This window comes from Pelophylax lessonae, assembly GCF_965119305.1.
Source record: "Pelophylax lessonae genome assembly, chromosome: 3".
In the NCBI taxonomy this organism is placed as follows: Eukaryota; Metazoa; Chordata; class Amphibia; order Anura; family Ranidae; genus Pelophylax; species Pelophylax lessonae.
This window is the reverse complement of record NC_138770.1, coordinates 15,118,237-15,131,881: the sequence shown is the minus strand read 5'-3', so window position 1 is coordinate 15,131,881 and position 13,645 is coordinate 15,118,237. Positions and strand designations below refer to the sequence as shown.

At 43.4% G+C, this 13,645-nt stretch overlaps 1 protein-coding gene across 1 annotated transcript in view; it reads right to left on the bottom strand.

Moving 5' to 3' along the window:
* Window positions 1-7,414: 7,414 nt before the first annotated feature.
* LOC309550227 (uncharacterized protein) overlaps window positions 7,415-13,645 on the bottom strand; it is a 1,381,219-nt gene continuing 1,374,988 nt past the window's right edge. The window contains 3 exon segments of the mRNA XM_082250638.1: window positions 7,415-8,654; window positions 9,793-9,934; window positions 10,038-10,244. Of these exon segments, the coding sequence (XP_082106764.1) occupies window positions 7,579-8,654; window positions 9,793-9,934; window positions 10,038-10,244 (1,425 nt within the window). The 3' untranslated portion in view covers window positions 7,415-7,578.

Here is a 13,645-nt window from a genome sequence, read left to right as displayed (position 1 = left end):
AATCAATACAATAAAAAAAATTATTAAAAAAAAAAATTTGAATGTCTGCAAAAGTTTAGGTCCAACTGTATTCTGCTACATGACTTTGGTAAAATAACAAATCCCATGAAGTGTATATTAATTGGTTTGAGTGAAAGTTATAGTCTACAAACTATGGTGGAATTTACACAGCTTTGAGGTTATACTGGTAATGGTGGTGATCAGCAACTTAGAATGGGACTGTAATAGTGTGGCCGACAATTAACTGACACTGACATCACTAGTGACACCAATACAGAGATCAATAATACTATACACTGTCACTGTACTAATGACACTGGCTGGGAAGGGGTTAACATCTAGGGGCAATAAAAGTGTTAACTGTGTGCCTAACAATGTGTAGTGTGTGTAATCTGCGCTGCTTTCACTAACCACCCTTTGTTTTTTCCCTGATTTACAGAAAATTCATTGGACGAATGTGACAAACATTCATTCAGCTGTTAAAAATTCTGGCTGTATTTTAATTAACACAGTGATTTCCTATGATCGCCAGCTCCATCTAGTGGCCATATTACGGTATTTTTCCTGAAATACCTCCATCAGTAATCCATCACATTATGGCCACTAGATGGCTCCAATGATCATATGAGATAAAATATTGCCAAAACTTGTCACAGCTGGGTGAGTGTTGGTCACACTCATTTAACTATTTTTGTATTTTTAAATAGACCTCTAAATGTTTCTGAAAGCTCACACCACAAAATGTACTCAGCCAATGAAAGGTAATGACTCTGTGACAGACCTGACCAGGACAGAGGCTTTTGGAGAGGACTGGGAGCGAGCCTCTTACCCAGTGACTATGGGCCCTGGCATTTAAGGGAACACTACTCTTTGGAAGGTGTATGCCTGGGGGATCCGTGGAGTGGTCTTGTTTCTGATTCAAGTTTATGTCTCCCCAAAACACACAGACTCCGGGAACTGGAGGTTCCATATCCATATTTGGGGTCTCTATGCCTCAAACCAGCAATGACTGTAGATGTTATGTAATCAGCCCAAACCACTGGGGCCTCCTGCTATAACGTGTTTATGGTAAGTAGATCTCTCCCATTGTTCTATTGTCTCTGTCTGTCTGCTAGTATTGACCCCCACCTAGGCTGGTTTAAGTGACCAGTTAATTAGCTCATGTTAAGTATATCACTGTAAGTTATCAGTTGCTAGAGGGGGAGTAGCGTAGTTCATGTTACATAGTTACATAGTTTGTGAGGTCGAAAAAAGACATCAGTCCTCCAGTTCAACCTATGATGTGTGTGTGTTTGCTGTTAACCTTACATTGTATACCCCTGTATGTTTTGGTCTTTAAGGTGCCCATCTAATAGTCTTTTGAAACTATCAATGCTCCCTGCTGATATGACTGCTTGTGGAAGAGAATTTCACATCCTTACCGCTCTGACAGTAAAGAACCCCTTACGTATTTTAAGGTTAAACCGCCTTTCCTCTAGTTTTAGTGAGTGGCCACGTGTCTTATTGTATTTCCTTTCTCTGAAAAGTTTGTTCCTTATGCTAGGGTCACCAGTACAGTATTTGTACATTGATATCATATCCCCCCTCCAGAGAGAATAAGTTCAGTGCTTGTAGTCTTTCCTCATAGCCGATGTCCTCCATTCCCCTAATTATTTTTGTTGCCCTTCTCTGGACTCTCTCCAGTTCCAGCACATCCTTCCTGAGGACCGGTGCCCAGAACTGGACAGCATACTCCAGATGTGGCCGGACCAGAGTCTTGTAGAGTGGAAGAATAATCTCTTTATTTCTGGAGTGAATCCACTTTTTTATACATCCCAGTATTCTGTTGGCTTTGCTTGCAGCGGCTTGGCATTGCATGCCACTGCCAAGCCTGTTGTCTACCAGTACCCCCAGGTCCTTTTCCATCCTAGATTCACCCAGAGGTCCCCCCCCCCCCAGTGAGTAGCTTGCTTTCTGGTTTCTGGCACCCAAGTGCATTACTTTACATTTCTCAACATTAAACCTCATCTGCCATGTAGTTGCCCAACCCATTATTTTGTTCAGGTCCGCTTGTAAGGTTTCCACATCCTGCATAGAAGATATTGGCATGCTTAGTTTAGTATCATCCGCAAATACCGAGATTGTACTCAACATCCCCTCCTCTAGATCATTTATTAATAAATAAAACAGGATTGGCCCAAGGACAGAACCCTGGGGGACCCCACTTTCCACACCCGCCCAATTCGAGTACTCCCCATTAATCACCACCCTCTGTACTCTCCCCTGGAGCCAGTTCTCTATCCAGGTACTCATCCTTATGGTCCATACCTACCTTCCTTAGTTTGAACAGTAAGCGTTTGTGGGGAACAGTGTCAAAGGCCTTTGCAAAGTCCAGATACACCACATCCACAGGCCTTCCTTTATCTAGGTGGCAGCTCACTTCATCGTAGAAGGTTAATAGATTGGTTTGGCAAGAACGATTTTTCATGAAACAATGCTGATTGCTACTAATAATACCATTTTCATTAATAAAGTCTTGTATGTGGTCTCTTAACATCCCCTCCAAAATCTTGCAGACTACTGATGTTAGGCTGACCGGCCTATAGTTACCCGGGATATATCTCGGCCCTTTTTTAAATATTGGTACCATTGGCTTTTTTCCAATCAGCTGGCACCATACCCGTCTGTAGACTATCTGTAAAGATCAAGAATAATGGTCTGGCAATCACCCTGCTGAGCTCTTTAACCACTTGCCGCCCGCCCACCGTCAAATGACGGCGGGACGGTGCGGCCATTGTTATGGGCGGACGTCATATGACGTCCGCCCATTCAAGCAGGGCAGGCGCACGATCGTGTGCACACCGCCCTGCACTGCCGGTGTCGGCGTGCCCCCGGGACACAGCCGGTCACCGGCAGGGGGGAAACAGCCAATGGGCGTGGCTGTTTCCCACGTGATCGGCTGTGTTCCAATGACACAGCCGATCACAATAGAGGAGCCCGGAAGCAAACCGCACATGCCAATCACAAAATATGAACACAGAGCAGTAACTGACTGTTACTAGCTCTTCTCCCTTCACACAGTTTCCAGTGTGAGAAGAGCAGAGCTAGAAACAGTGAGTTACTGCTCTGTGTACCTGTCAAAGTAAAATCACACCAATAAATGTCCCCACACAGTCCTCAGCCCCCCCCCCCATTGCACCTGTCACCCAACAGTCACCTCATCAGTGCCCAGAAATTGACACCCATAACGTTCACATGTGAGCGTAGCGATCGCGGGCAGAATCACCGCGGCTCTGCCCGCGATCCGGAAATCATTGCAAATCGCGGGATGCCTGTGCGTTGCCCGTGATTTGCAATAGCACCCCAAATGCTGTGCGATGTTGCTGCCATTTCCGCCTGCCGAATCAAGGTAACATCACGCAAACAACGCATGACGCCCAAATAAGGTACAAGAGCTCTTTGAGGCGTCATGCGTTGTTTGCGCGATGTTACCTCGATTCGGCAGGCAGAAATCGCAGCAACATCACACAGCGTTTGGGGTGCTATTGCAAATCACAGGCGGGCAGCGTCACGGTGATTCTGCCCTGATCCGCTACGCTCACATGTGAACATAGTCTAAAGTGCACCTGTCACCAGAGACTGCCATTAATGCTGCCGTGCACCACCGTGCACCATCGCCCATCACCTGTCACCCATCGGTGACCATCGCCCGTCACCTGTCACCCCATCAATCACCGTCACCTGTCACCCCATCACTCATCGTCACTTGTCACCCCATCAATCATTGTCACTTGTCACCCCATCAGTGATCGTCATCTGTCACCCCATCAATCATCATCACCTGGCTGTCACCCCATCAGTGATCGTCATCTGTCACCCCATCAATCATCGTCATTGTCACCCCATCAATCATCGTCACCTGTCACCCCATCAATCAACGTCACCTGTCACCCCATCAGTCATCGTTACCTGTCACCCCATCAGTCATTGTCATCTGTCACACCATCAGTCATTGTCACCTGTCACCCCACCACTCATCGTCATCTGTCAACCCATCAGTCATCGTCATCTGTCACCCCATCAGTGACCGTCACCTGCCACCTATCAGTCACCTGCCACTTATCACTGATAATCCGCAGTCAACCGTCACCCGTCGCACAGCCCATCACAGCCAGCACGTCAAAAAGGATGTACAGCAGCGAGGAGGCCCTTCAGGTCCTCTCCAGCACCGGGGAGCTCTCATCAGTATCCGAATCAAAGCCCGAATCCGATTCGGAATTTGAAATCGCTAATAGTAGCGGATCGGAGATGGACTCGGACTATTCCTGTACACTTTCCTTTATACAATGTATTTTGGGGTGCAATTTTTGCTATATACATGCAACAACTAACTGACCGCCTAACGACTATATACGTCGGCCATTAAAAGCTAAATACTGGGGTTATGGCAGCAGATAGCTGCCATAACCCCAGTATTTTTTTAAATAACGAGCGGTCGGCTTTCAGATAAGGGTGGTCCCAGTGGCGGATTTGCCACGGAATTAACCTTACGGTGCAGGGGAAGAGGTGCCCCCCCCTCCCGCCGCGTCCCAGACGTTTTCCCAGCTTACCGGACCCACCGGCAGCGGGGAAAACTATCCGGTCCCGGATCCTCAGAGACAGGAAGTCGAGTGAGGGCAAGATGGCCCTCACTCGACTCTATGGTCTTGGAGGACCGGAGCTACGTCAAAAGTCGTTGCCTAGCAACCGGTTTAAAGGGCCGCTTTTTTTTTCAGCAATTTTTTTTTTCCTTTTTTAGTGTAGTTGTGAGGTCTGAGGTCTTTTTGACACCAGATCTCACAATAAAGAGGACCTGTCATGCCTATTTCTATTACAAGGGATGTTTACATTCCTTGTAATAGGAATAAAAATGATCAAAACATTTTTTTTTTAAAACTGTGTAAAAATAAAAAAATAAATAGGAAAAAAAAAAATTAAAGCGCCATGTCCCCGATAGCTCGCGCGCAGAAGCAAACGCATACGCAAGTCCCGCCCACACATGTAAACGGTGTTCAAACCACACATGTGAGGTATCGCCACGATCGTTAGAGCGAGAGCAATAATTTGAGCCATAGACCTCCTCTGTAACTCTAAGCTGGTAACCTGTAGACATTTTTAAAATGTTGCCTATGGGGATTTTTAAGTACCAATGTTTGGCGCCATTCTGTGAGCGTGCGCAATTTTGAAGCATGACATTTTGGGTATCTAATTACTTGGCGTAACATTATCTTTCACATTATGGAAAAAATTGGGCTAAATTTACTGTTTTCTTATTTTTTTATTAAAAAAAGTGAATTTTTTTCAAAAAAAATTGCATTTGGAAGACTGCTGCGCAGATATGGTGTGATAAAAAAAATATTGCAACGATCTCCATTTTATTTTCTAGGGTCTCTGCTAAAAAAAATATATAATGTTTGGGGGTTATAAGTAGTTTTCTAGCAAAAAAGAAAATGATTTTAGCTTGTAAACACCAAGTGTCAAAAATAGGCCCAGTCTTAAAGTGGATAAATAGACAACTTTGTGTAAAGTGCTACTTGGATGTTAGGCCTCTGTATGTGGCTAGGCTGTGTAAAAGTGTTACACATGTGGTATCGCAATACTCAGGAGGAATAGCAGAATGTATTTTGGGGTGCAATTTTTGCTATGTACATGCTATGTGTTGGAAATATTTCATAAATGGACAACTTTGTGTAAAAAAAAATGCATTTTCATTTTCTTTCCACAGATTCCCAAAACTTGTGGAAAAAAATGACACATTCAAAAGACTCATTATGCCTCAAAAATTATACGTTGGGGCGTTTGCTTTCCAAAATGGGGTCATTCTATGGGGGTTTCCATTGTCCTGGTGCTCCAGGGCCTTCAAAATTGCGATAGGTTGTCAGGAAATTATATGTGTAATTTATGCTCCTAGAATGCCGGACGGTGCTACTTGGATGTTAGGCCTCTGTATGTGGCCAGGCTGTGAAAAAGTCTCACACATGTGGTATCGCCATACTCAGGAGGAGTAGTAGAATGTGTTTTGGGGTGTAGTTCCAAGTATACATATGCTGTGTGAGAGAAATAACCTGTTAATACGTCAATTTGTAAAAAAAAAAAAAAATCTTCATTTTGCAAAGAATTGTGGAAAAAAATTACAACTTCAAAAATCTCACCATGCCCCTTATTAAATACATTGGAATGTCTACTTTCCAAAAAGGGGTAATTTGGGGGGTATTTGTACTTTCCCGACTTTTTAGTGTCTCAAGAAATGAGATAGGCCTTCAGTACATCAGGTGTGATCAAGTGTGATCAATTTTCAATGATTAGCGCCATAACTTGTGGACTCTAAAACTTTCACAAGGACCAAATAATATACACTTATTTGGGTTATTTTTACCAAAGATAAGTAGCAGTATAAATTTTGGCCAAAATTTGTGAAGAAAAATGACTAATTTGCAAAATTTTATGATAGAAACAAAGAAAAATGAGTTTTTCACAATATTTTCAGTCTTTTTTTATTTATAGCACAAAAAATAAAAAACCCAGTAGTGATTAAATACCATCAAAAGAAAGCTCTATTTGTGTGAAGAAAAGGACACACATTTTTTATGGGTACAGTGTTGCATGACTGAGAAATTGTCATTCAAAGTGTGACAGTGCTGAAAGCTGAAAATCGGTCTGGGCAGGAAGGGGGTGAAAGTGCACTGTAGGCAAGAGGTTAAGAACCCTCGGGTGCAAGCCATCTGGTCCCGGTGATTTATTTATGTTAAGTTTCTGTAGTTTAGTTCTACGTCTATCTTCTGTTAGCCATGGCGGTACTTTCTGAGGTGTATTATTTAGTTTAGCCTTACAAGCTGGGTTAGTGTAGCCCCCCAATTCTTTTGTGAAGACTGAAGAGAAGAAATTATTTAACACTTCCGCCTTTTCTCTGTCCTCTGTGGCCATATTTCCTTTGTCGTCTTTTATGGGGTTAATGTGTTCTGGCCTCGCTTTCTTACTGTTTATATATATTGGCTTGGTTATGTATATGTTGGCTGTTCCTTAGTTATGTTACATATATTCTTGTTTGTATTGTTAGGGTAATATTATCAGGAGGGGATGTCCTCCTGTACGCTATGAAGTATGTGTCTGAGTTTCAATAAACAGTCATTCCTTTGGATTTTACCTCACATCTTGTCTTTGTACGATGTTTGTGGTAAAAGGGGCTGGTATTAGCTCTCAGTCTGCCCGGAAGGGTTTGGAGGGCAGGAAGCACGGTTTGGTGGAAGGAAGCACCTAGTCGGGGTGCCAAGCGGTTCCATCACAGACTCCATTTTTATTTTTCTACTGCTATCAATGGCCAACACGGTACAACACTTCATCCAGGTCTCTGGTGATTTCTGATCTCCTTATTAAGTGTTTCTTACATGATGAATATATCTGAGGTGCATATCAGGGTGTGCGTCTTCCCCACATGACACGTGATGTCCAGCAACATTCATATAGAAGACATTTCCCACACTCAAGGCACTAATACACCTCAAGGGTTGTGTGGGATCCCTGATGTACAGGAAGACAGGACTTCAGTGAGGAACAATTCCCTCACTCAGGACAGGAAAGCAGCTTCTTCCCTGTGTGAGATCTCTGATGTCTGTAAAGATGAGACTTCTGTGAAAAACATTTCCCACACTCAGGACAGGAATATGGCTTCTCCCCCGTGTGAGATCTCTGATGTTTGGAAAGATCAGACTTCTGTGAAAAACATTTCCCACATTGAGGACAGGAATACGGCTTCTCCCCTGTATGAGACCTCTGATGTATAACAAGGTATGAATTTCGTACAAAACATTTACCACAATCTGAACAGGAAAATGGCTTCAGCCCCGTGTGCAGTTGCTGATGTTTGTGAAGTTGGGACTTCCGTGAAAAACATTTACCACAATCAGGACAGTTATATGGCTTCTCCCCCGTGTGACATCTCTGATGAATAACAAAATATCTTTTTGTTGGAAAACATTTCCCACACTCAGGACAGGAATAAGTCTTTTCATCCATGTGAGACTTTTGATGTCTGGCAAGACTGGACATCTGTGAAAAACATTTACCACACTCAGAACAGGGAAGTGGCTCTTGCCCCGTGTGCGATCTCTGATGTTTGTAAAGAGCGGACTTGGCTGAAAAACATTTTCCGCACTCAGGACAGGAATATGGCTTCTCCCCCGTGTGAGATCTCTGATGAATGATTAATTGGGACTTTCGTGAAAAACATTTCCTGCACTCATTACAGGAATATGGCTTCTCCCCTGTGTGTAATCTCCGATGTGGGTAAAGACTGGACTTGTCTGAAAAACATTTCCCACACTCAGGACAGGAATATGGCTTCTCACCTGTGCAAGATATTTTGTGCACATCAAGATTGCATTTAAAATGGAAACACTTCCCGCACTCAGTACAGGAAAACCTCTTATCTGTTGGAAGGACGGCACCGTCCCTCACAGTCTGAGGTTCCTCAGGATAAGAGGAATACGATGGTCCATCTACACTGTGTGGTGCCGGATGGACATTTGAGGTAGCCTGGTTTTCTCCTGGACTATACTGTGTGATGTCCTCATCTTCTACTTTACAGTCTGGAGACAAAGTGAGACAATCCTCTGAGGTTTTCCTCATCTCCCGTCCATCTGGTAAAATAGAAATAAAACGATTATTACTAGACATGACCAGATTGGTTCCCCTAAACCAGGACTCCGCCCACATCAGGCAGCTTTGTCTGAGGATCTTACAATTCCACCCTTAAGGTAACTAGTAAATGGGTCCTCTGATCTCCTACCAGTTCATTTCTTTATTCATGGACCTTAGTCAGAGAGTGAGGAAACAACGAGAACTGTCTTTTATAGGAGTGACAGTGATGAGGGGATTATAGGACGAGTGTCCCCACCCCCTCTATCACTCATTGCCATCTTCCCAACACAAGAAGTTCTGCACTTCCTTATTTAGTCCACGATTTAGTCATCAATAACAGCGGGGCTGAGCCCCACAAGAGGTCAGAGAGTGAGGATGGGGGGGGGGGGTGGGAAACAACCAAGATTAAGACCGGACTGATCCTGAAGACCACAATCATTGGGTTACCGACTCCTCCCTCATTATCACTTTCTGTTTAAGGTTCCAAAGTTTGAGGATGTTATCACATTATTATCAACATGTAAAAGTCTGTGCTCCAATCAAATCATCAGATATAAAATGTCCAGCTGGTAGAAAATGAGTGCAAAAGAAGTAAGGCTTATGTAATTTAAACTTATTATATAGGATACAAAAGTTAGGACTATACAGTATCAGGATTATGTACAACACAGAGTATATAGTGCAGGGTCGGGAGAATGTAATGTATAACATAGAGTATATAGTGCAGGGGTCAGGAGTATTTAATGTACAACATGGAGTATATAGTGCAGGGATCAGGAAAATGTAATTTACAACATGGAGTATATAGTGCAGGGATCAGGAGTATGTAATGTATAACATAGAGTATATAGTGTGGGGGTCAGGACTAATATTGGTATTCCGTAATCAGTGGAATCTTATATGTTACTTGAGACAAATTGCAGGGGTCCCACACCGCTGCCTCCCATCTCCTGAGACTGCACTCAGTGAAGTGGGTCTGAGACTATACAGACATATCCCTCCACCCGGCACAGCCAGCAGATATCAGAGCAAGCAAATCTGGGAAAATTGGGGTCAGAGATCTTGCTAGACCTGGGCCCTCTGGACCAATCAGTAAACAGTATGGGTGGAGGAATGTATTTAGTGTTAATGACCCACCTGTGCTGATCTCTGTAGGAGTGTCCTCCTCTATAAATGTCCCCGTTATTCCATCCTCCTCCATAGACTGCTGATCATCCCTCACATACGTCTCTTCTTCTTCTGATTTAACCTCAACTTTTATATCTATCAGATCTTCACCCTAAAGAAAATGAGAGAAAAATCATCTATAAAATATAAGCTCACATAAAATAAGCCACACACTATCTCCACAAGTCCATGTTTAGATGCTCCATTGCACCAACCTTGTAACAGTTAGGGATGGTGTGATCTTCCTGTGTGGAATCCCAGGAATACATAGGATGGGGACATCTCTCTGGTGGGTTCCTGGTATTAGGTGGCTCCATCATTTTCTTGTGTCCTTCTGAAAACTCCTCCATCACTCCATACTCCTCATCCTCCTCTTTATACTCTTCTTTAACAACAATATTATAATCCCCGAGGTTTCCACTCTGAATATATAATAAAACATTCATTGTAACAAACATGCTGTGTATAAATTATAACTACTAATAATTGTCAATCATCTACCTGAGTACACTGCCGGGGTATAAGATTAATACTTTTAAGATCGAGGCTCTTTTGTATCAACATTCCTCCCAAAACTCTGGGCACCTTACAATCCGCTTACTCGTATCACTAGTGTACCTGTTCCCTCAAATACCTCGTTATTCATGTGACACCTTCTCCTCATTATACTAAGCTAACCTTCCTTCTTTATTTCAAGACATACATTTATCCCTGAAACAATGGGATGCTTACTGTATAATATCTCCTGGCTAGGCACGGTAAATGTCCTCAAAATGTGGTTCCTCCCCAAACTGCTGTACCCATTTATGACTCTCCCGGTCCAAGTCCCTCTTTCTCGGCTGAAATTGCTCCAAAGTACCTTTGTTACATTTATATGGCACCATAAGTCCCATCGCATAGCACAATCCACTTTGCTTTGGCTGAGATCTAGGGGCGGTCTGGGAGCACCTGACCTGTTAACCCCTTCCCATCCAGGCCAATCCTGGCATTTCTCTCCTACATGTCAAAATCATCATTTATTTGCTAAAAAATGACTCAGAACCCCCAAAAAATAAAAATATATATATATTTTCAACAAAGACCCTAGAGAATAAATAGAAGCAATTTTTCAAACACAATTTCTTTGGAAAAAAATACACTTTAATGAATTAAAAAAAAACCATCATAGATACCTGTAACCCAATTTTTGTAAAATATATAAGATGATGTTATGCCGAGTGATTAGATATCAAACACATGTGCCATGCTTTAGAATTGCACCCATTCGTGAAATGGCGCAAAACTACGGTACTTAAAAATCTCCATAGGCGACGCTTTCCAAATGTTTACAGGTTACCTGTTTAGAGTTACAGAGAAGGTCTAGTGCTAGAATTATTGCTCTTCCTCTATCGTTCACAGCGATGCCTCACGTGTGTGGTCCAAACATCATATATTTATATATGCGGGCGCAGCCTACGTATGCGTTTGCTTTTGCGTGCGAGCACGAGGGGACAGGAGTACTTTAAAATCTTTTTTATTATTATTATTTAATATTTTTTTATTTATTTTTTATTTGTACACCAACTCTATTTTTTGATCACTTTTATTCCTATTACAAGAAATGTACACATCCCTTGTAATAGGAATAAGGCGTGACAGATCCTCTTTATGGAGAAATCTGTGGTCCCGTAGAACCCAGATATCTCCTCTACCCTGGAAAGCATGAGATTAAAAAAAAAAAACATTGATCTCTGCTTTCCAGGATGAAAAACTGGCAGTGTTTACATCTGACAGCACCAGAAGTGATGTCATAATGTTGCTTTCGGCCTCCCAGGAGCATAGAGATGGACGGGGACCATCCATTCTATGGTCAGCTCTATGGCATTGGAGGGCAGCAGGAGGGGGGAGGACATCCCTCCCCCCCGCAGCCTGTAAATCAAGTGGCTCATGACCAGCTAGGGCTTCTACAAGATAGGGATTTGCTGGCTGAAAAGAAAGATATCTGGATGATGCCTGTAGCTGCACCCATCATCCAGATATCACCACTTCAAGTCCGGGACGTCATATGATGGCCTTCCGATGGGAAGTGGTTAAATTATTATTATGCCTCTCACCTCCAGGCTTTCATGTCCTGGTCTGTCCATCACCCACCCAGTCGCCGGTCTGAAATAGAATTTGGGCTTATCTTCCCCACTCACCCATGCCCTTTATTATGGTCAGCTGACTCCACCATGTCCTCTCCACTGAAACAACCGTCCTCCTCTATGCTATTTATGTTGTCCATAAGGAAAAAATGTTGCACATGGTATTTTCTTTCTTCACCATGTTCTCTCCTGCTTACCTTTTATATAATCCTTCCATCCCAGACTCCCTGTCCTATGGAAGGATCCTGCCCTGGGCCGAAGCCAATAGATTTCAGTTGGGTCATTTTAAACAAACATGTATACCGTGGGCTGAGAGAACAGATCATAGATGGATTCATGGGAAGACCAGGACAAACCTATGCAGCTGTCAAAATAAACTTTGGATAGTGCAAGATACAGGCATACACAAAAGACCACACTAGGTGCCCCCCAGTAGTCAATAGAAGGAGAATTAGCTGCAGGACAACAGCCAGGTATTTAAAGGGTAAAAGTCTCACAACAGTTTATTACCCACAATGTGGTGGATAAGAACAGTCAAGGGAATTGAAAAAGCCAACAATACCACTGCAAAAGGTCCCTGGGCATTAATGGAAGGGTCATCCAGCCCTGTGGTGAGGGCTGATAGAGGGGCGCCAATCCAAAAGCCCTGGGAAATACGATACTGCCACTTGGGGAACCAGAAGGAGCTCAGCAACGGGCTCGGGTGACATCACGGTTGGCCAGTAGGCGGGAGCAGGAAGAACCAGAGAAAGCCTCAGGGTCCCAGCATGGAACGCAAGCTTGGACAGTTGCCGTAATGACAAGTGTCGCACCCATGCACTTTATCAAGTCATGATATATCATGCTATAATATCTATATACCCTCTTCATGGCGTAATACCTTTATACCCTCTTCATGCTTGTGACGGACCCCGTACTCAAGAAAAGTATGTCTGCCGTATAAGCTTCCCTTGCCTGCTACCAGCACGATCCAAGATCCCTTAACCCACCCAGTCACTTGTCAAGACATCAGTGTAGGGTGGTAAGAAGCATAAGACTGTTTATTCAAACACAGGCACAAAGAGTTATACACTCTGGGACAATCCCCCCTCCCCTTTAGTAGCTAATCCACATACACATATACATCCCATAATAGGTTGATCCTAAGGCAGACAGAAACAACAGAACGATGGGATACAGGCACTTAACAACAACAAACCCCACCCCACCCCACCTCAAACTATCTAGCAATGGTCTATTAGATAAACTCCTACAAGCAGCCTGAAAACGTCGAACCAATGTATCATAATATATTTATTGAGGGATATTGTTCATAAATATTATGGTCTTAAGGGAAAGAGCCCCCTTCATTCTTTCAACACAAACCACACATATAGAACCCAGGATAACCGGGGTAACAGGAAATGCTAAGTCCAGTGTGGTTGTACTGTGAGTCTGGTTAGTGCAGACCCAACTGGGTTTCTCTGTCACCCTGTGCCCCTAATAGACACAGGGTGACTTACACATAGGAGGGGCTGGGGGAGCAGGGCAAAGAGTTTCCTGACCTCTCTAATGTAATCTGGGTTCCACAAGCCCCCCGCCCAAAGTAACTCCCGCCGCAATGCTGTAATATCTATATACCCTCTTCATGCTGTTTGTGTTGTTTGCGTAATTCAAACCATTGACTATTTTCCTCTTTATTTTTGGGAAATTCCATAAAA